The sequence below is a fragment of the Leopardus geoffroyi genome, chromosome D4, assembly GCF_018350155.1.
Source record: "Leopardus geoffroyi isolate Oge1 chromosome D4, O.geoffroyi_Oge1_pat1.0, whole genome shotgun sequence".
Lineage (NCBI taxonomy): Eukaryota > Metazoa > Chordata > Mammalia > Carnivora > Felidae > Leopardus > Leopardus geoffroyi.
Window position 1 is genome coordinate 12,798,212 of NC_059342.1, and position 23,530 is coordinate 12,821,741.

A 23,530-nucleotide genomic window follows, 5' to 3' on the forward strand; every position below is an offset into this window, starting at 1 on the left:
GGCGAGCCCGGGTGCGCTCGGTCGGTGTCCCGACACAGCTGGCCGGAGGTCGCCCGCCCTCGCTCTCAGGTGTCGCCGCGAACGCCTCCCTCTGTCCCCCCGAGGATCGGCTTCCTCAGAGGGCTGAAAGGACTTTCAAAGTACTAAATGCCATTGACATCTCTGAGTTAAAAAACAAACACCCAACTCTGAAAAATGCACAAACGCTCGTAGAGAAAGATGGGGTAGCCGTCTCCCGGGAGGACGCCGCCCCCACCCGCTCGCGACCCTCACCCTCGCCCGCGTTCTCTTTGCCTCCCGCCTTCTAGGCCGCGCGCCGAGGGGCGGGGCGGCCCGCAGACGCCGCCGGGCCGGGACTGCGCAGGCGCGGGGGCGGGCTCGCGGGCGGTGTCGCGCGCCGGGCAGTTCGCGCGGGAGCCGGGCGCAGGGGCGCCGGGGCTGCAGGTCAGTGGGAACGGAAGCGCTTGCGGGGCGAAGGGGAAGCTAGGATGGCGACTCCGAGTAGGAAGACGTCGACCCCAAGCTCCCTGGCCTCCAAGAGAGCTCTCCCGAGAGACCCCTCGTCGGAGGTCCCGAGCAAAAGAAAGAGCTCGGCCCCGCCGGCGCCGCCGCCACTGCCGCTGCAGTCGTCCAGGCCTTTCGTGGAAGGCTCGATCGTCCGTATCGTGATGGAGAACTTCTTGTGAGTGGCCGGAGGCCGCGCCACGGCGGGGAGGCAAGCGGGCCCGCGCGGACGGGGGGCGCAAGCTGCGTGGGTGGGTGAGGGTGGGTGGATGTGTGGCCGGCTGTGGGTCTGGTCGTGAATTCAAGCCGGCGTTACCGTGAGGATTTTTACTGAGAGGCCGTGGGGATTGACGTAGGTGTTGGTGTGGTAGGTGTGCGTCTGATGTGATGCGGATATTTTATTCATTCAGCCAGCGTTTTCTGAAGGCGTCATATGGCGGGCAGTGGACGTGGTAGGGAATAGATTTCTGGCGGCAGGGAGTCACGGCCTACAGACGGAGCACATAATCTGTAATTGACGAAAGTATGGGCGCTGGGAACTCACAGGAAGCAACAGTTAAATCAGAGGGGCAGTGACGCTGTGGCAGAATCGTGAAGAGTAAGCAGTTGCCAGGGGGACAAAATGGTGAAGGTTGTCGCGGATGGAGGTTGAAATGTACCAGAAAATTAAGCCTTACTCTCAATTGTTGTACCTCCCAGCAGAGCCTTGACCCCTCCAAATCCAGCTATCTTTCCTGGTTCCTTTTCTTTCTCTCCAGACAACTAATAATCATAATAATCGTCTTAGAATTTAGTATGTTTTAGCACAAATACTGTGTATCTCTCTAGCAGCTTACATTTCTTTTGGTCGAAGTCTTTTTTTTTTTTTTCTTTAAAGCTCGCACATAGTGGCTTAGGGTAACAGAATTGTGGTAGCAATACCAGCGTGTTTTTCTTACCCCCAAGTATCTATCCTGTGCCAAGTATAGAAGTAGATGCTTTATTTACACAGTGCTCTCATTCTTGTAACATCTCTTCATCTCCATTGATGAGATGAGCTTGAAAAGGTTAATTTACCCATGTTTACACTGCTAGTAAGTAGCTGAATTGCTGTTTGAGTCCAGGTCAGGAAAGATAAATATAATCAAATGAGTTATCTACCATAATAATATAGATGAGTGTGTGTGTGTGTGTGTGTATGTATGTATTTGTGCCGTGGGGCACAAAGGATGAAGTGGTTAATTTCATCCACAACTGTGAGAAAGAGCTTTGTACGGGAGGTTATAAAAGTCTTGAAGGAAGAGTGTTGTAGACAGAAGGAACCACCTGCAACAGTTCGTATATTTAGGAAGCGTCTAGTATTTTAGTATGGCTGGAACGTAGGATGTGAGCGAATATGTGAACAGAGCTGATACTGAAGAGGGAGGCAGCTATTGAGAATCTGTGTTTTCTATACTAAGGAATTCCAATTTCATCCTGTTGGCAACCAGGATGCATTTTAAGCAGGAAATGACATGTGATTTATATTACTCTGGAAGCAGTGTGAAGGATGATTTAGAAAGGGTGCAAGATTGGAGGCAAGAAGACTTACAACAGTAAGGGATGATCAGAGTTTGAACCTTGGAGTAGCAGTGGGAAGTAGGAGCAGAAAGAAGAGTTTGTCAGGATTTTTGCCTTTAGGCTGGGAGGCTGACGGTAAGAGAGTTATGCAGTATTTTTCTCAAGTCTCTGCCTTGGTTCTTGGTCAGATGTGATGCTGTTCAGCAGAAGGAACAATTTGGGGGGAAGAATAGTAAATGCTTTTTGGATCCTGTGATTTGAAGTTTCCTGTGGGACATCTGAGAATGATCTCACATAGGCAGTGTTTTTAAGGGTCAGGAAAAGTGAACAGGTGAGAGATTTGAAAATCGTGCATGTAAGTTGCAGAAATGCTTGAGATTGCCCAAAGGGAAATATTAATAGGAGGAATAGAAGGCCAAGTCTAGAGCCCTGGAGGAATGCCAACATTTAAGGATGAGCAGAAGAGGACCTCGGACTGAGAAGGAAGTGTTCAGAGAGGCAAGAGGAGAACCATGGGAGAGTATTCTCTCAGAAGCCTAGTGGAAAAAGTGTTTCAAAAATATCTGCTGCACCGGAGTTGGATAATAAGACTGAAAAGAGCCCACTGCGTTTAGCAAGTAGAAAATCTTTTACCCTTTGAAGCCATGGAAGCAGAAAATTTTGCAAGTCCTAGAAGAATGAATCAATGTGAGGAAATAAAGCTTGGGTGTGAAGAGAAAGAAAAAGGTGGCTGCAAAGTGTAGAGCTAGCCTGTTTTATTTTCAGGATGAGTGGACTTTGAGTTTTAGGAATGAGGTAGGAGATAGGAGAGGTAGGCTTAGAGAACCCAAGTGGCCTGGAAGACAGTGGTTACTGGAAGAATTCCTATGAGGGAACCAAGTCCAGTTGGATTAGACTGTAAGGTCAGCTGGCCTTTAAAGGAATTCAAGAAAAGCCTGTAGGTAATGTAAAGCAAGAATAAATGTTTTGGCAAAGAAAATACTCACTTCTTATGTCTTAGTAATTTCGCCTTTTTATAATTCAGGACGTATGATGTCTGTGAAGTATCTCCCGGACCTCACTTGAATATGATTATTGGAGCTAATGGGACAGGAAAGTCGAGCATCGTGTGTGCCATTTGTCTTGGGTTGGCAGGCAAACCCGCTTTCATGGGACGGGCAGACAAGGTGAGTTAACATCAGTATTTTTAAAAAATTTGGAGTTGTGACTTGCTTTTAGTATCGAATCACTTCCTGTATCTCAATTCCTCGGGTGTAACAAACATATAGAGCTTGAGTATAAAGAATGAAGTTGGCAGGTAGAGATGGCTGGAGGAGATTGCCACTGTAAAGGTATTTTGGACTATATATGAATCTAGAGAATTCTCCAAGTATGTGACACTTAAAATTCTTAGGAGTAGGGTAAAATGTCTTCTTAAATGTGTATTGTTGGGCTTGTGGAAAGGTGAAGTAAATTTACCAAGGGCGGAAACAAAATTGTGTGGATCTGAAGACTTAAGCTCTGGAGTTGTTTCCCCAGGGGCATTTGCTTGCTTTGCACCCTAAAGCCTAGTTTTTGATTGGTTGCTCTGGATTGGGGGTCCTGAAGGTAGAGGAGGGCTAGAAGATGAAACTTGAAGTCAAGCACTGTATTTAGTAGGAAAAATAAACACTGCATAATGGGACACAGAGTTACTTACTTACTTGCACTGATTGTTAGCTCTGAATTTGGTGGAGAAAAAAAAATCTTCAAAGAATTACTATTATTTTCTATTGAAAAATAATTGACATACGATATTGTGTTAGTTTCAGGTATACAATATAGTCAATATTTATATATGTATGAAATGGTCACAATAAGTCTAGTTGCTGTCTATCACTATACAAAGTTGTTAGAATATTTTTGACAATATTCCCTATGCTGTAATTACATCCCTATGTCTTACTTATTTTATAACTGGAAGATTGTACCTCTGAATCCACTTCATCTGTTTTGTCCACTCCCCTGTCTCCCCTCTGGCAATCATCAGTTCTGTGTGTTTATGAGTTTGTTTCTGTTTTGTTTTGTCTTCCAAAGAATTCTTAACCACAAGCCTTAGCACATGTTTAGAGCCACGATTCGTCTTACTTCTGTGGCCTGATACCATAAATGATAATTTTAAAGTGGTCCCAGTTAGTAATATCTCCAGGCACCTGGCAGAAGCAGGTGCAAATCCTATGAAGAAAAGTACATGAAATTCAGTCCTAAAAATTCTAACGTAAAAGTCCCGAGGAGTTCATGAATCCATACTTAACAATCAAAACATAGGAGGAAATGCCAACACAAACAGCAGATTGCATCATCAGACATGCAAAGCTTGTAGATGGAGAAAATAAACTAGGGATATTTAATTTGTTTAAGGAAATAAAAGAAGTTTGGAAGAATAACAGGAGTAAGTAACAGATGAAGTAAATTCGACACAGAATCAAATAGAACTTAATAAAAATATGTTCCTTGAAGATAGAAATTTGGTGGACAGGTGAAACAAAGCAGACATATTTGAGAAAAGAATTTGTAACTAAAATACTTGAATATATTTCTTAAAATATTATAGAAGTAAAAAGAGAAAAATCAAGGTTAAGACATGATAGGTAAAGGAAGATGATCCACTGTATGCCTGAGTATTTCCAAAGAGAGACAATAGACGAGGAAAAAACAGTATTTCAAGAAACCATGACTGCGAATTTTCTAGAAACCTTAAAGTTTAAATCCTCAGATTCAAGAAGCCTGATCTAGGCAGGATAAATAAAAGAAATACACAAGCAGACATGTTGTAGTGAATTACAGAAGAGCAGGCACAAAAGTATTGTTCTCAGAATGAAAGAAGTGGAAAAAAAAAGCCTGAAATTCTCTCACTCAAATATCTTTGAAAGTATATAATTTAGGAAGAAGGAAAAATAATCCCGGAAGAAAACTCTTAAGAAGTGAGAAGAAATGTTGAGCAAAAAAAAGGCAAATGTATAGGGAAATTATATGGAAACTGCATAAAATAATGTCTAATTTGTGAAGTTTAGATCAAACCAGATAGAACTGTTGTCTTTTCTGGTAGTAACCAAAGTTAAAACACTCCATGGATTTGTATTGTCAGGGAGAAGTTAAGATAATTGGTTACCTTCCAGTTTATTAAATTAAATATGCATGTTAAAGTTACGTAGGTAAACCACTAAAACAATTGAAATTTATAAATCCTCCAAACAAAGATAAAAACATAGAGAGGGGGGAAGGAAGAAACAATGACTGCCCAAACAAGACAGAAGAAGCCTTTAGAGAGGAGGAGAAAAGAAACAAATATAGAAAAGGAGATTATTACAAAACATAAAATGGTTGAATAGTCGCAATAATTATTAGTGGTCTAAGTTCATGTTTAATTTGGAAGTCTGCTGGAGTAGATAAAGAAAGAAAGCTCAGTTCTCCTGTTTACAACAAGCCTATTTAAAGTAAAAAGCAACAGAAAAGTTAAAAATGAAAAGATGAAGAAATACATAGGCAAATATATGAAAGAAAGGGATAACTGACTTGATACCAGGCAAAATAGACCTTAAGCAAAAAGTACTTATGGAAGTAGATACGGTCATTAAATATTGATGAAAGGTCCAGTTCAGCAAGAAGGTAATTCATTTCTCAACTTGAATTCACTTAATGTAGGTCTAAAACATATAAACAAAATCAGAATTCCTATTGACAAGTTAACAAATTCATAATCGTGGTTGGAGAGCTATCGGTAATCAGATCGGTCAGATAAAAATTAGAATACGGAAGATTTGAACAACAGTTAAGCTTGAGCTGGTGGTCAGGTTATAAACACTGCGCTAAACACTCGGAGAGCTCACATTCTTTTTAGGCACAAACGGAACATTACTAAATCCACATACTGAGCCATATGCAAATATAAAAAAAGTCAAAAGAATTGCTACCACACATACCATATTCTCTGATCATAATGCTATTAAGAGAGAAACAAGATAAGTAAAGTTTTCCCATTTGTTTGGAATGAAAAATATGTTTCTATATTATATATAGGTCAAAGAAGAAATCTTAATGGAAAATGAAAATAAGAGCAGAAATTAATTAAAAAAAAACAAACAAACCCAAATCAGTAACTTTTGAGAAGAAAGGTGTTGGGGGGAGATAAAGTAGAAAAAAGGGATAGGGCGCCTGGGTGGCTCACTCAGTTAAGTGTCCAGCTCTTGATTTCAGCTCTGGTCATGATCTCGTGGTTAGAGGGATCAAGCCCCACTTTGGGCTGTGCTCACAGCGTGGATCCTCCCCTCTCCCCCTCTCTCTGCTCACACTCTGTCTCTCTTAAAATAAATAAACATTTAAAAAGGAAAAGAAAAAAGGAATGTAAAAATGCAATAAAGATATGTTGTGTGGTGATTGAAACAACTCCAAAATTTAAGTGGTTTAAAAACAGAGAAGGTTAATTCTTGTTCTTGCTGCTTACCCAATGTAGGCCCTTTTGTGGTCACTTGGGTACCTAGGCTCATGAAGTCTTCATTTCAATATATACTTCCATGATGGCCACCTTGGGAAAGGGAACTGGGTGTTCATATTTCCTCCAAAAACTCATGTATATTCTACTCACATTTTCACTGGACAGAGCCAGGTAAAACACCACACCTTGCGTCAGAGGGAACAAGCAAATGCAGTCCTCCTGTGGGCTTGGAGCAGAGCTGGAGTTTTCATGAACTGTTGTAATGCCTACCACCAGGGCATTATCAGAATGCAGTCAAGATTTAAATGATTATAAGAGAATATCATGGTGCCTGCATGTGTCTGCCACTGTGGTGCTGCTTCTGCTGGGCCGTATGCCTTGTGCACTGGGCTCGGCGGCTGCTGCCCACCAGGCCTGCCCTGCTGGGGACAAAGCTTTTGTTGAATTCGTGAGTGATGAAATTGAGGAGGAAAAGAAGATCTGGAAGCATAAATTCCTCTCCAAGATGTCTTGTGGTTGAGAGCTGGAAATGTATGGGACAGAAGCCAAATTATTGCAGAAAGGTGTTGGAGAGAAGGTCACTATCACTTCAACATTAACAGTAGCATGCTGCTAACATTTGATGGGGGGGAGGAGCCCTCCAAAGGGCAGAAGGTTGAAGAACAGTCTGAATTGATGGCCACTCTCAATTTCTTGGAAGTTACAAAGAATGGCTTAGTGCTGGACTGTCACTATCCAAAAGATGAGGTTGAGCACAAAGAGGAGGTTGAGAGTGATGTTTTCTCATCAGGGAAGTGAGCTATTGATCCATTGGCAAGTCTGCGTGGAAGGATATGAATTACACACTCAACACTGGTCCCCTGGGCTGAACTTTATATGACCACCTGATGGATTTCCCAGTGGACTGAGGATAACACTTTGGCAGATGAGTTGGTAGACTCAGCACAGCCCTGGAGCACCAGGAATACATGACTTTTTTCAAAGATCTCAAAGGTTTGTCAAGAGCCAGTAAAGCAGGCAAGATGTTGAACACCTTAATTTTATGGCCGGCTTTGGCCAGGGAACAAAGCTACTCCGAAGCCAGACACACATGTACTTTGAGATAATTTTCATGCTAATATCGTGGAAAATCATTCAAATTTAAATTATTTCCCTTGCCCTCTTACTTACTCATTTATGTCCTCTCTATAAATCTGTTGTTCCTGGATTTTTGGATAATATAATGATGGACAATAAAATTGATTTATCTCCTCCAAAAAAACAAAAAAGACTATTATGAACAACTTCATGCTAGTAAAGCTTAAATTCTTAAAGTTGTAAATGTATAGTAGGTTTCTACCACTGTATAAATGATTCAAGCTGATTCTTAGTAGAAAAAAATCAGCTGTTAAATTTTTTCCTAGGACATCAAAGACCATTAGTTTTAACAATGGTCATTTTGTATTTTACACAAAGAACATGACTTAGGTACCAGAATCCATCAAGGAAAGAATGGGAAAACTATAAGCTAGTCTTACTCATGAGTATAGGAGCAAAAATCTCAAGAAGAAGAAACTATAGTCTGATGAATCTAATACATAAAATGCATCATACATTGTGACCAAATAGAATTTATTCAAGGAATGAGAGTTTGAACATTAGAAAAAAATGAACACATCACGTTTTATTTTTATTTTTTACATGTCACATTTTAAAGGACAACTGCATGAGCATCTCAGTAGAGAAAAAGCATTAAGTTCCACAGTAATTTATGATTTAAAAAACTCTTAGCAAATTAGGAGTAGAGGATACCTTTCTTTCTTTTTTCTTTTTTTATGAATATAATTCGTCAAATTGGCTTACATACAACACCCAGAGCTCATCCCAAAAAGTGCTCTCCTCAATGCCTATCACCCATTTCCCTCTCCCTCACCACCACGCCCCCATCCACCCTTAGTTTGTTCTCTATATTTGAGTTTCTTGTGGTTTGCCTCCCTCCCTCTCTGTTTGTATCTATTTTTTCCCCCTTCCCTTCCCCTGTGGTCTTCTGTTCACTTTCTCAAGATCTACATATGAGTGAAAACATGATACCTGTCCTTCTCTGACTGACTTATTTCACTCCATGATACCTTCCAGTTCCATCCACATTGCTGCAAGTGGCATGATTTCATTCTTTCTCCTTGCCAAGCAGTATTCCATTGAATGAATGAATTGAATGAATGAATATATAAACTTCATCTTTATCCATTCATCAATTGATGGACATTTAGGCTCTTTCTATAATTTGTTGAAAGTGCTGCTATAAACATTGAGGTACATATGCCCCTGTGCATCACCACTCCTGTATCCCTTGGCTAAATACCTAGCGTTGCTATTGCTGGGTCATAGGGTAGCTCGATTTTTAATTATTTGAGGAACCTCCACACTGTTTTCCAGAACAGCTGCACCAGTTTGCATTCCTACCAGCAGTGCAAGAGGTTTCCTGTTTCTCTGCATCCTCGCCAGCATCTGTGGTTTCCTGATTTGTTCATTTTAGCCACTCTGACCAGTGTGAGGTGGTATCTCAGTGTGGCTTTGATTTGTATTTCCCTGGCGATGAGTGACGTTGAGCATCTTTTCATGTGTCTGTTGGCCATCTGGCTGTTTTCTTTGGATAAGTGCCTGTTCGAGTCTTCTGCCCATTTCTTTACTGGATTATTTGTTTTTCAGGGTTGAGTTTGGAAAGTTCACTATAGATTTTGGATACTAACCCTTTATCTGATATGTCATTTGCAAATATTGTTTCCCATTCTGTCAGTCACCTTTCAGTTTTGTTGATTGTTTCCTTTGCACTGCAGAAGCTTTTTATCTTGATGAGGTCCCAGTAGTTCATTTTTGCTTTTAATTCCCTTGCCTTTGATTATGTGTCGAGTAAGAAATTGCTGCAGCTGAGGTCAAAGAGGTTGTTCTCTGCTTTTTCTCTAGGGTTTTGATGGTTTCCTGTCTCACATTTAGGCCTTTCATCCATTTTGAGTTTATTTTTGTGTATGGTGTAAGAAGGTGGTGTAGTTTCATTCTTCTGCATGTTGCTGTCCAGTTCTCCCAGCACCATTTGCTAAAAAGACTGTCTTTTTTCCATTGGATGTTCTTTCCTGCTTTGTCAAAGATTAGTTGGCCCTACATTTGTGGGTCCAGTTCTGGGTTCTCTATTCTATTCCATTGGTCTATGTGTCTGTTTTTGCGCCAATACCATGCTGCCTTGATGATTACAGCTTTGTAGTAGAAGCTCAAGTCTGGGATTGTGATGCCTCCCTCTTTGCTTTTCTTCTTCAATATTACTTTGGCTATTCGGGGTCTTTTGTGGTTCCATACAAGTTTTAGGATTGTTTGTTCTAGCTTTGAGAAGGATGCCAGTGCAAGTTTGATTGGGATTGCATTGAATGTGTAGATTGCTTTGGGTAGTATTGACATTTTAACAAGATTTATTCTTCCAATCCATGGGCACGGAATGTTTTCCCATTTCTTTGTATCTTCAGTTTTCTTCATAAGCTTTCTGTAGTTTTCAGCATATAGGTCTTTTACATCCTTGGTTAAGTTTATTCCTAGGTATTTTATGCTTCTTGGTACAATTGTAAATGGGATCGATTTCTTTCTTTCTTTCTCTTTCTGTTGCTTCATTATTGGTGTATAAAAATGCAGCTGATTTCTGTACATTGATTTTGTACCCTGAAACTTTACTGAATTCATGTATCAGTTCTAGGAGTCTTTTGGTGGAGTCTTGTGGGTTTTCCATGTAGAGTATCATGTTGTCTGTGAAAAGTGAAAGTTGGACTTCTTTGCCAATTTTGATGACTTTTATTTCATTTTGTTGTCTGATTGCTTAGGCTAGGACTTCCAACACTATGTTAAACAACAGTGGTGAGAGTGGACATCCCTGTCTTGTTCCTGATCTCAGGGGGAAAGCTCTCAGTTTTTCCCCTTTGAGGATGATATTAGCTGCGGGCTTTTCATATATGGCTTTTATGATATTTAAATATGTTCCTTCTATCCCTACTTTCTTGAGGGTTTTTATTAAGAAAGGATGATGTATTTTGTCAAATGCTTTTTCTGCATTTATTGACAGGATTATATGGTTCTTATCCTTTGTTTTGTTAATGTGATGTATCACACTGATTGATTTGCAAATATTGAACCAGCTCTGCATCCTAAGAATGAATCCCACTTGATCATGGTGAATAATTCCTATATGATGTTGAATTCGATTTGCTAGTATCTTGTTAAGAATTTTTACATCTATGTTCATCAGGGATATTGGCTTGTAGTTCTCCTTTTTTGTGGGGTCTCTGTCTGGTTTAAAAATCAAGATAATGCTGGCTTCATAGGATGAGTCTGGAAGTTTTCCTTCCATATCTGTTTTTTGGGAATGGCTTGAGAAGGATAGGTATTAATTCTGCTTTAAATGTCTGGTAGAATTCCCCACGGAACCCATCTGGTCCAGGACTCTCAATTTGCTGGGAGATTTTTGATAACTGATTCAGTTTCTTCACTAGTTACAGATGGGTCTGTTGAAATTTTCTATTTCTTCCTGTTTGAGTTTGGGTAGTGTGAGGGTGTCTAGGAATTTCTGAGGGATTGGTTCTGATAAATCCATTTTCATTCATGATTGTATCTATTTTGGTCTTCCTTTTGAGAAGTCTGGCTAGGGGTTCATCACTTTTGTTTTTTTCAAACAACCAACTTTTGGTTTCATTGGTCTGTTCTTTTGTTTTTTGTTTCTATATTGTTTATTTCTGCTCAGATCTTATTATTTCTCTTCCTCTGCTGGGTTTAGGGTTTCTTTGCTGTTCTGCTTCTAGTTCCTTTAGGTGTGCTGTTAGATTTTGTATTTGGGATTTTTCTTGTTTCGTGAGATAGGCCTGGATTGCAATGAATTTTCCTCTTAGGATTGCCTTTGCTGCATCCCAAAGGGTTTGGATTGTAGTGTTTTCATTTTCATTTGTTTCCATATATTTTTTAATCCTTATTTAATTGCCTGGTTGATCCACTCATTCTTTAGTAGGATGTTTTTTAACCTCCATGAATTTGGAGGTTTTCCAAACTTTTTCCTGTGGTTGATTTCAAATTTCATAGCATTATGATCTGAACGTGTGCATGGTGTGATCTCAGTTCTTTTGTATTTATTGAGGGCTATTTTGTGAGCCAGTATGTGATCTATCTTAGAGAATGTTCCACGTGCACTTGAGAAGAATGTGTATTCTGTTGCTTTGGGGTGGAAAGTTCTAAATATATCTGTCAAGTCCATCTGGTCCAGTGTATCATTCTTTATGGGTTTTCTGTCTAGATGATCTGTCCATTGTTGTAAGTGGAGTATTAAAGTTCCCTGCAATGACCACATTCTTACCAATGAAAGTGCTTAGGTTTGTGATTAATTCCTTTATATATTTGGGTTCTTCCAAATTTGGTGCATAAACATTTGTAATCGTTATCTCTTCTTGATGAATAGACACTGTAATTATTATATAATGCCCTTCCTCATCTCGTTACAGTCTTTAGTTTAATATCTAGTTTGTCTGATATAAGTATAGCTACTCCAGCTTTCTTATGACTTCCAATAGCATGATAGATGGTTCTCTATCCCCTCACTTTCAATCTGAAGGTGTTCTCAGGTCTAAAATGTGTCTCTTGTAGACAGCAAATAGATGGGTCTTATTGTTTTTATCCATTCTGATACCCTGTGTCTTTGATTGGAGCATTTAGTCCATTTACATTCAGTGTTGTTATTGAAAGATACGGGTTTAGAGTCATTGTGATGTCTGTAGGTTTCATGCTTGTAGTGGTGTCTCTGGTCCTTTGTGGTCTTTGCAATACTCACACAGTCCCCCTTAGGATCTCTTGTAGGGCTGGTTTAGTGGTGATGAATTCCTTCAGTTTTTGTTTATCTTTCTTTATCTTTCCTTCTATTCTGAATGACAGACTTGCTGGATAAAGGATTCTTGGATGCATATTTTTCCTATTCATCACAATGAAAATTTCCTGCCACTCCTTTTGGGCCTGCCAAGTTTCAGTAGACAAGTCTGCCACTACCCTTTTGTGTCTGCCTTATGTGTTTACCCTGTAGGTGAGGGCTGTTTATTCTTGGCCGCTTTCAGAATTCTTTCTTTATCTTTATATTTTGCCAGTTTCACTATGATATGTCATATAGAAGATTGATTCAAGTTACATCTGAAAGGAGTTCTCTGTACCTCCTGGATTTCCATGTCTGGTTCCTTCCCCAGATTGGGGAAGTTCTCAGCTATGATTTGTTCAAGCACACCTTTGGCCCCTTTCTCTCTCTCTTCTTCTGGAACTCCTGTGATACGGAATTTGCTGCATTTCATTGAGTCACTTAGCTCTCTAATTCTCTCCTTGTGATCCAGAATTTTTTTATTTCTCTTTTTCTCAGCTTCATCTTTTTCCATAATTTTATCTTCTATATCAACTATTCTCCCCTCTGCCTCTTCAATTCTGGCTGTCCCCACCTCTAGTTTATTTTGCACCTTGTTTACAACATTTTTTAATTCATCATGACTACTTTTTGGTTCCTTGATCTCTGCAGTGGTAGATTCTCTGGTGTCTTCTGTGCTTTTTTCAAGTCCAGCAATTAATCTTATGACTATTCTAAATTCTTGTTCGGTTATATTGTTTATATTTGTTTTGAGCAATTCGTTAGCTGTCATTTCTTCCTGGACTTTCTTTTGAGGGGCATTCTTCCATTTCATCATTTTGGGTAGTTTTTTGTCCCTTATGTGTTTTATTTATTTTTTTTTTTAATTTTTTTTCAACATTTTATTTATTTTTGGGACAGAGAGAGTCAGAGCATGAACGGGGGAGGGGCAGAGAGAGAGAGGGAGACACAGAATCGGAAACAGGCTCCAGGCTCTGAGCCATCAGCCCAGAGCCCGACGCGGGGCTCGAACTCACGGACCGCGAGATCGTGACCTGGCTGAAGTCGGACGCTCAACCGACTGCGCCACCCAGGCGCCCCTCCCTTATGTGTTTTAAAAGCTTGTTATGTGCCCTGCACCTGCGAGCACTACTATATTAAAGTGGGGTCATACACTGTCTAGGGCCTGGCCCTTCAGGAGGTGTTTTTTGGAGAGTGTCACTTGCCCTCTGTTGTTGTAGTGTGGTTACTTTATCTCCCTACTTGTAGTGATGTTTTGAACCCTCCACTAGGTGTGCTTTGATTTGTTCCTTGAAGTGTCCTAGAAAGGAAAACAAAGAAACAAAAACAAACAGAAAACAAAAGCACCCAAACACACAAACAAACCCCAAAAACAAAAATCCAGAAACATCAGCCACAAGTAAACAATAGGGTGGAGGAGGTGTTGGTAGAAGAGGCCTTGTCCCGAACAAAGAGAGAAATGACAGGAGCGGGGAAAAAGAACGAATAAAAATTGACCAGAAAAACTATAGGGCTTAATCCAGAGAGTGAGAAAGGGGAATAAAGAAGGAGGTGTGGAACATGTATCAAGAGAATGGATTAAATATGTCTGCTTAAACGAACCAACAACCAGAGTAACCAGACTAGAGGAGGGAAGAGATAAGAAGGAGAAAAGGAAGGAAGAATATATCTACACAGTAAGAACTGTCTGAGAATTAAGTCAGGCAATTAAATCAGTGCAACAGCGCTGGTCTGGAGGAAGGGCCGTCTGGTTCATCAGCTTCAATCCCACTCCAGTAGATAACGCAGTTACCAGTCATGGAGGGGCGTGATTTGGTGTAAGCAGGTCCTGCCTCCACTGTGGGCCCTGCTGTCCCTTTGCTGAAGTCTCCCCTTGTTGGTGATGGGAAGAAAAATGACGACACCCAAGTCTCTCCTCCATGGACCAGGTGTCCTAAACCACTCTTCTGGAGCAGTCTCACTGTGCTATGGGCACAAGTGAGGCGGTTTGTCCTGCTCCGCCAGCTCCTGTGCCTTGGCGTTTGGCAAACTCCTGCTCCGTTCACCCAGGTACTGGGGAAGTTCCACTCAGCGCTGCCACATGAGTCGTCTGGCTGGCAGATGCAGGCAGGCTTTGGCCTGTCCCACTGCACTCCAGGGAGGGGATTGCTTTCTCCTACTGTGGACAGTGCCCTTAGCCTAGGCAGCTAGCCTGGGGCTGGCTCCCCTCTTACCCAGGTGTGGGATCCGGGCAGCCTGCCCCAGTCTGGAGAAAGCCCTTCAGAGATTGGCTCCTTCTATGTCCTGGTCCCTGTTTTTTTTCTTGTCCACATACAGTCCTGTGCTTCCCCAGCTGCTCTTTCTCTTCCCTTTGTCTCTCCACAGAAGGGGAACCCTCCCCTCTGTTCATTTTATCTCTCCCAGTTCGCAGTCACCCACCTATGGCTGGTCAGGTTGTCCCTGTGGGTCCCTGTAAGCAACTGTCTCTTTTCCTCCCGGACTTTGGAGTTCAGCATCCTTTAGCTTCAACACTGCTTTGTTTGTGAGATGAGGGAACTTCGGATCCCCCTACTTGTCCTCTATGTTGGCCCCTCCTTCAAGGATGCCTTTCTTAATTGCATAAAAGACAGCTAAAATATACAGCAAGTTAAAGAACAAGTCAAGGTTGCCTACTATCTGTCACTCCTATTCAGCATTATACTCGAAGTTCTAGACAGAACAGGAAGGTAAAACAAAAGATACAAGTTGGAAAGAAAGAAAAGTCATTTATAGGTTATATGAATGTTTGCAATGAAAACCACAAGAGTCCTCAGATAAGCCTTCTGATGAATTAATATGGAAATTTATTAAGATTGCTAGATACAAGATTATATAACAAATCTGTTGCATTTCTGTACACTAACAATGAACAGAAAAATACAATTAAAACTTGATATCATTTACAGTAGCAACAAAAATGCAGCTTACATAGCAATAAGTTAACAAAGGATATGTAAGACTTACACACAATGTAGAAATTATACAACTTTTTTGAAAATATTAGGAGTTTATAATAGATGGAGAGATGTACAGTATGAACAGGCTGGAAGACCTAATATAAAAATTTCATTCTTCACATTGATGTACATATCAGCATCGTTCCAGTCATAGTTACAAGCAGGTTCTGAAATTCAGATGGAAGAGCAAAGGGCCAAGAATAGCTAAGATACTCATAAAGAAATTCAACACAATGGGAAAACTTGCCCTCTCAGGTATCAAAACTTAACATGAAGTTAAGACATCGTGTAGAATGTTATTCAGCCATGAAAAAGAATGAAATCTTGACATTTGCAACAGCCTGAATGGACCTGGAGGGTGTTATACTAAGTGAAATACGTTAGGGAAAGACAAATACCATACGATTTCACTTGTATGTGGAATCTAAAACAAAATAAAACAAAAAACCCACAAACAGACTAACAGACTCCAATATAGAACCAAGTGGTGGTTGCCAGAAGGGAAGGAGACAGATCTTACCCTGAGTGGTAGGGTTTTTGGGTTTTTTTTTTTTAATTTTTTTAATGTTTTTATTTATTTTTGAGACAGAGAGAGACAGAGCATGAGCAGGGGAGGGGCAGAGAGAGAGGGAGACACAGAATCTGAAGCAGGGTCCAGGCTCTGAGCTGTCAGCACAGAGCCCGACGCAGGGCTCGAACTCACAGACTGTGAGATCATGACCTGAGCTGAAGTCGGATGCTCAACCAACTGAGCCACCCAAATGCCCCTTGAGTGGTAGGGTTTTTGAAGAAGACTGTGGAGTGCAGGGTTTCTTAGGTGGCACATTGCAGACCTTTGGGTATCCCTAGGTATATTTAGGGGCTGCACAAGTTCTCACTAAAAACATGTTTAATGTTGTATTTACAGTTAAATCCTGGTATGAAAATTTAACACTAGCATCTTCTATATCATCCATATGTACACTTGATAATAAGAACTGCCTCATGATTTTTTTCCTTCTTAGTGGTACCAAGTATTTTAACTGATGCAAGGCAGTGAGCAGATAGCACTCTTACAAAGATGCCATTGTTTTTTCATGTTTATGAAGAAACTAAAACAGTTTAAGTAGCCTCGTCAGAATCAAACAACTTATATGTTTATGGCAGAGTTGAGATTGGAACCTGAGTGGTGTATATTAATGCCTGTACTCTTAATCATTAAGCTGTACTTACTAGTTACAAGGCAAGTCCTCTTTTTTCATCTTTCTGGGCATCGGTTTCATCATCTGTAAAAGGGATGTAATATATACCTCATGAGATTGCTTATGAGTATTAAAAAAGGAAATTATAAATTGCTTAGCAGAGTAGCATATGGTAATGCATATTAATAAATGTTCACTGTTGTGGTTTCAGTTGTCATCATTGCCGTTACCACTATTAAAAAGATAATTATTTGCAAGGTATATTTTCACTTTTTTTTTTTTTTTTTTTTAAGAATTATTTATAGCCTGATTGAAGATCCTGTCTGATTTATTGTTTTAGGCCCAGGGTCCATCTCAGGTTTTTGGTCATACATGTATACAAACTAGCTTAAATATGAAATATGTCTGTTTTATCCCATAGATTGTACTTAAATTGTATTTCCTATGTGTATTGCTCTTTTTAAGAGAATGACAATTATAGGGGCGCCTGGGTGGCGCAGTCGGTTAAGCGTCCGACTTCAGCCAGGTCACGATCTCGCTGTCCGTGAGTTCGAGCCCCGCGTCGGGCTCTGGGCTGATGGCTCAGAGCCTGGAGCCTGTTTCCGATTCTGTGTCTCCCTCTCTCTCTGCCCCTCCCCCGTTCATGCTCTGTCTCTCTCTGTCCCAAAAATAAATAAACGTTGAAAAAAAAAAAAAGAGAATGACAATTATATCTTCATTAATGACAGGATGGGTAATATTAGAGTGATTGTTGATATTTTATCGGTGCCACTCCAAAGAAGTCTCCAATGGTAATAAGGAGATTTGGTATGACTCTATGGTTAAACTGTAGAACCTATTTTCCCACTGGCTTTTTTGCCTATAAGGAGAGTTTTTAGTAGAGAGGCTAAGCACACAGACTCTGGAGCCAGATTATGTGGGTTCAGTTCTTTGCTCTGTATCACTTACTGGCTTTGTCACGAGTTTTTTAAGAGGCTGTCTGGCACATAGAATGTTCGGTAAATGGTAACTAATTTTTGTCACTGGTGGGTGGAAACAATGGAGGGACTCAAATCTGGGAAAGTGATAGGAGTGGACAGAGAAAATACTTAATGAAAGAATTTTAATTTGATAAATAATAATGACTTCACTAAGTCTGGGATAACCTGGGAATGTCATCGCTCAGTGCATATTGGTTTTTTTTTTTACTCTAGGTTGGCTTTTTTGTGAAGAGAGGATGTTCCAAAGGAATGGTTGAAATTGAATTGTAAGTGTTAAAAGTACTGAAACCACCGTTTTCTGTACAATTTCTTGATGTTCATGCATTCCTCATGACTTTAGAAAACAGTAATAACATAACGTTATGATGTAAATGTTGGAATTACTATTTCAAGGATGTTTTATCCAGAGAAGTTATTTTTTTAAGGTGTCTTTTAAAAACTAAATTGTAAGAATTTTTTTCAATAGAATTCTTAAAGAAATTACCTCTTGGCAGCCATTTCTGATAGATCAGAGTTAGTATTCAAGATGACACCAGTTAACCCTCCTTCATGTATATACTTTCAGTCCTTTTTACACAGGTTTGTTTACTGCTTAGTTGATTTTTAGTGTTGTTTTTTGGAGTGTTCTACAAAGTCCTGGAATTTCTAGCTTTAGGTTTTAAAAATTATCTGATAGCCTCATCGTTTTATAGGATATGGGGATATGATCTTTTTACTCAAAAACTGTGGGGGAGATGTTTTATTTATATAGCAATGAGAAATAGGCATACACAAAAGATTATACTCAGTTCATTAAAATGTAATGATAGTATTTTACTGAAAGATATAAAACCAAGACTTGAGTAAATGGAGAAGCTTACTATGTTTCTAGAAGTATATAGTTAATATCATTATTAACATATCAGTCCTTTCCAAATTAATATATAAATTTGACACAATTCCAATCAGAGTATCAACAGGTAAGTTTGATTCTAAAGTTTATCTGGGAGAATAAATGTGCTGGAAAACCCAAGAAGATTTTGGAAAAGTAGAGTCATGAATAAGGTATTTGTGTACTAGATGTTAGAGTGGACTATAATGCTGTTGATAGTGTGGTGTATTAGTACAGAAAATTGGAGGAGCAGAATGGAAAAAGTAGGGACAGACCTGAATATATAACAGGATTTATTGTAAAGATGGCAGTTTAAGCTTAGGCTATAAATTACTCAAATTGAAGTAAGTTAATTGGCTATTAATTTTTTTAACATAAATTTAGAGCTTTGTCAAATATTCATGAATAAAACCTAGATGTGTTAAAGGCTGAGTGAAAAAATATGTAACTTTGAAAATAATAGGGAAAAAAATGTAGATTTTTTTAAGTCTTAGGAGAAGGAGGCTTTTCCAAGCACAATAGGACCCAGTAACCATAAAAAGGAAGATAGGAAATTTAGATTGCATCCACGTGCAGCTGAAAATAATGATACTGTAATTAAAAATGAGTGATAGACGGGAGAAAACATTTTCAGCACAAATAACTTGTACATGTCTTAAATTTACTAAAATACCAAGTCTCATGCAAGTCAGTAAAATTACTAACTGGTAAAAGAAACAAACAAAAAAATTTAACACCAAGTAAAATAAGTGGCCAAAATTATAAAAAGGATATAACTCATTAGTTATCAAGGAAATCAAAATGAGGACTTTTTTCCTTTTAGCTTAGAAAAATTTTTAAATAAAATTTAGTAATATGAAGGTATAGAGAAGTGAATCCTGTCATGTACTGTGGGAATGTAAGCACTTTATCTTACTTGGGAGTATATTATCAGGTTTTAAATAAATCTTTGATCCGGTTACTGTCGTAGACATTGTTTACTCATTTGCACAAAATTGGCCTTTTCCTAATTTTAATAGTGAAAAATTGTAAACACCCCAAATGTCTATCGTCTGGTAAATGACTAAACAAAATGTGATACATTCACACAATATCTTATTCAGCTACAGAAAGGCAGGAAGTGCTGATGGATCCTGCGACATGGGTGAACCTGGAGAAAGTGCTTGGTGGAAGAAGCCAGACACAAATGCTACAGACTGTATCACTGCATTTATATGAAATGTCCAGAATAGGCAAATCTGCAGAGACAGAAAATAGATTTGTGGCTGCTTAGGAAGGAGGAGTGGAGAGAATAGGGAGTGACGACTTAACAGGTTTGGGCTCCTTTTTGGGGGTGGTGAAGAGATTTCGGAAATAGATGGTGGTGATGGTGACACAACCTTGTGAATATGTTAAAGACCATTGTTGAAGCACATCTTCCTTCAACTATACACCTAAAAATGGTTAAAGTGGTAAATTTTATGTTATGCACATTTTACCACAATGAAAAAAGCATTGATTCGTATATTTAAAATGGTATGTGAATTATACCTCCATTAGCCAAAGATAACTCCTGTGTTAACCTTGGTACCATTGATGCGTCACAGTGGTTTCTTCGATATTGCAACTGACATAAATATATGAAGCCAGGTATATTTCTGACATACAGAGGAAGTATTAATACTTAAGTTTCAGTGTCTTTTACGGATGGCAGCAGGTGTTAAGCACTCCTGATTTTCTACTCCATCACCATGGCCCAATTGTTTTCTTACTTCTCTGAAGAGGCACACATGCTGGCATGCAATAGCCACTAGCTGTAATAATCTAACCAAGTGACCATGAACCAGAGTTCTGTTACCACATCTGACATGGGGGAGGTTTCCGTTTCCCCAAAGTCATTATAGTTACATTGTGGTCACTTGTTGGGAATACCAAACACAAAATGGCTCATCATTAGTTGAAATTACTGCTGTTGAACAAATCTGTTAACTGGTCACATACTTGTCGAGTGGAACAGTGGATAGAATAATCTCTGGCACACACTGATGCAGTCATTTTCAAGTAATTCTGGAGTACCTATACATTGAGGGGGAGGGAGGTACAGCATTCTGGAATTTATGGTTAGGGGCATGAGGAGAGGGACGGATACATAAATAGGTAAAATATTATTTTAGGTGATGATAGGTGCTAACGTAGAAAATCGAGCAGGAAAGGAGGACAGGGAGGGAGTGCCAGAGTAGAGTTTATGGTATTAAATAGGGTGATCAGGAAAGTTCTCACTCAGAAGATGGTACTTGAGCAAAGACTTAAAGGAGATAAGGTGATGAGCATGGAAATGCTTGGGGAAATAGCATTTTGGTGTCTGCAAATGCTAAGACTCAAGTGGTATGTTGTGTGACTGCATTGCATTGAACAAGAGAATAGTAAGAGGTAAGGTCTGAAAAGATCAAGGAGGACTTTGCATTTATTTATTTTCAGTAAGCTGTGAACCCACCAGGATTTGAGCAGAGACGTGGAATGATCTAAATGTCTTCTGTAGTAGTATTAACCTCCTTTGTTTTTTACCCCTTAATTTGAAGGATTTGATTTGTCAGTTTTGTTAGTCTTTTCAGTGAATTGACTTCTGCATTGTTGTTTCTCTGTTATATCATTGTTTTCTGCTTCATTAATTTCTACACATATCTTTACTAATTTTTCTTTAAACTTTTGGGTTTTTTTTTTTTTTGCTTTTTCTCATTTCTTGAAATTGATATTTACTGTACAAATGTGTAGTCTTTTATTTTCCTTAATATAAACAGGTTAAAAATTTCCCTGTCAATACTGCTTAGCTCTTTCTCCTAAGTTTTGGTACATAAAGCATTTTCCTATTTTTCAGTTCTGAATATTTTCTTCATTTTCTTTATGAGTTCATAATTAGAAGTTCTTTAAAATTCTCATGTAGTGGTTTTCTTGTTATATTTTAGTATTGATTTCCACTTTGATGATAGTACTGTAGTAGAAAAAATATATTATAAATAATATGTTAAATTATATATGTGCTATTGTATAATATATAATATTACTATATTATATAGAGTTACATATATATATGGTCATGTTACCAACCCTTTGACGTTTGTCAAGGTATACTTATCATAGTGAGCTTTCATAAATGTTACCCGCTGGATTGAAAGAATGAGTATTCTGCTCTTGTTATGTGCAGTATTGTCTATTTGTCCATTAGTTCAACTAATTAATTATATTTTTAAATCTTGTATATTTATGATTTTAGTCATCAGATCGATTCTTTACTGAGAAAGGTGTTTTACATTATACTTCTGTGTAGATTTGTCAGCTAGCCTCATCCTGTCAGTTTTTGCTTTATGTATTTTCAGGACGTTATTAGTTGCAGCTAAGATTCACATTGCTTGATCTTCCGAGTTAATTGAACTTTCTGTTGTTACATACTGACTTCTTTGTCTTTTGATGCATCACCCTTAGAATGTGTTTAACTTGCCACTAATGTAGTTGGCAGCTTTCTTTTTTAAGTATTTTTCAGGTTTTATTCATTTATTTCAAGTTTTTTTAGACCTTTAATATCTCATTTGAACAAGGATAGCTGGTGTTGTTTGTATTGCTTTTTACATAATGCATATGATCCATTACATGTATTGAATGACTTACATTTTTGAATTTACTTTTACTGCCTTATTCCATGCTTTTTATTTGTTCTACTTTTCAGTATATCTTTTCTCTCATGACTTTGTTTGGATTTTTGTTTGCCTTAATATTTTCTTTACTGTTTTGAAAATTAGTCATTCTTGTTTCAGTGGTTAGAATTTTTAACATATATATTTGAATTTGAGTCTAGACTTAGATGTCTTTATTTTCCTATTGAATAAAGACCTTAGATTACTTTTATTTGAATAATTTCCCTGAACTATTTTAATTTTATCTTATCAAGTCTTTAAGACATAATAACTATAAATAACTCTCATTGTTTGTTTAGAATTATCCTATGTATTTTTGGTTTGCCTTGCTTTTTATTCTTTCTTGCATTTTTGTGATTTCCTCTGGGATTACTTTCTTTCTGCCAGAGGACATTTTTTAAAGTTTTCTTTAATGAGGATCTTCTAGTGGAACACTAAGTTTTTGTCTGAAAATGATGATCTTTTGCTATCAATCTTGAAAGGTGTATATGCTGGATATAAAAGTCTACATCGATAGGTCTTTTTTCTTTTTCTTTTCTTTCTTTCTTCTTTTTAAGGTTTATTTATTTTTGGGAGAGTGCATTCAGGGGAGGGGCAGAGAGAAGGGGACAGAGGATCTGAAGCGGACTCTGCACTGACAGCAGCGAGCCCATCGTGGGGCTTAAACTAACAAACTTCAAGATCACGACCTGAGCCAAAGTTGGGCTCTCAACAGACTGAGCCCTCCAGGTGCCCCAATAGGTCTTTTCTCAACATATGTGAAGTATTATTCCATTATCTTCAGATGTGAATCTGATCTTAGTTTCTTTCATAGTAATTCTCCTTTTCTGAAGTGATTTTTAAAATCCTATCTCAGTTTTTGGTGTTTTATAGTTTTACACCATATATTTAGATGTGGATTTATTGTTTGTTTATTTTGCTTGGGATTTAGTGAGCTTCTTAAATTTATGGTTTGGAAAATTCTTATGTATTATCTCTTCATATATTGCCTTTGATCCATTCTTTGTCTCTCTTCCTTCTGGAACTGTATTTTTTTTTTAACGCTTATTTTTGAGAAAGAGATAGAGGGAGGATGAGTGGGGGAGGGGCAGAGAGAAGTGGAAACACAGAATCTGAAGTAGGCTCTAGGCTCTGAGCTGTCAGCACAGAGCCCAGCGTGGGGCTCGAACTCAGAAACTGTGAGATCATGACCTGAACCAAAGTCAGACACTTAACAGACTGAGCCACCCAGGCTCCCCTGGCACTCTTATTAGATATTGGGCTCTAAGTCATCTGTGTCTCTTTACATCCTTCATATTTTTCATTTTTTTGTGTCTTTGTGCTCCATTCTAGTCCATTTCCCTGTGGTTCTTTTTCAGATCCTAGATATAAGTCAATATTTTCCATCTTCTATTTCTTGAAATACAGTGAATATACTTATTCTGTACTTGCCCATTGTTTCCAGTATGATTCTTTGT

At 38.8% G+C, this 23,530-nt stretch overlaps 1 protein-coding gene and 1 pseudogene across 5 annotated transcripts in view; both read left to right on the forward strand.

Moving 5' to 3' along the window:
* Window positions 1-358: 358 nt before the first annotated feature.
* Window positions 359-23,530, forward strand: part of SMC5 (structural maintenance of chromosomes 5) — a 95,675-nt gene continuing 72,503 nt past the window's right edge. For 2 of the 5 annotated variants that reach the window (XM_045469594.1, XM_045469595.1), the window contains exons 1-3: window positions 380-682; window positions 3,068-3,209; window positions 17,748-17,800. In XM_045469594.1, coding sequence (XP_045325550.1) covers window positions 489-682; window positions 3,068-3,209; window positions 17,748-17,800 — 389 coding nt within the window. In that variant the 5' untranslated portion in view covers window positions 380-488. Of the gene's footprint in view, window positions 683-3,067; window positions 3,210-17,747; window positions 17,801-23,530 lie in introns of those variants that run through there. The other 3 variants (XM_045469591.1, XM_045469592.1, XM_045469593.1) reach the window with 3 other exon arrangements.
* Window positions 6,351-8,332, forward strand: LOC123593547 (annotated as a pseudogene).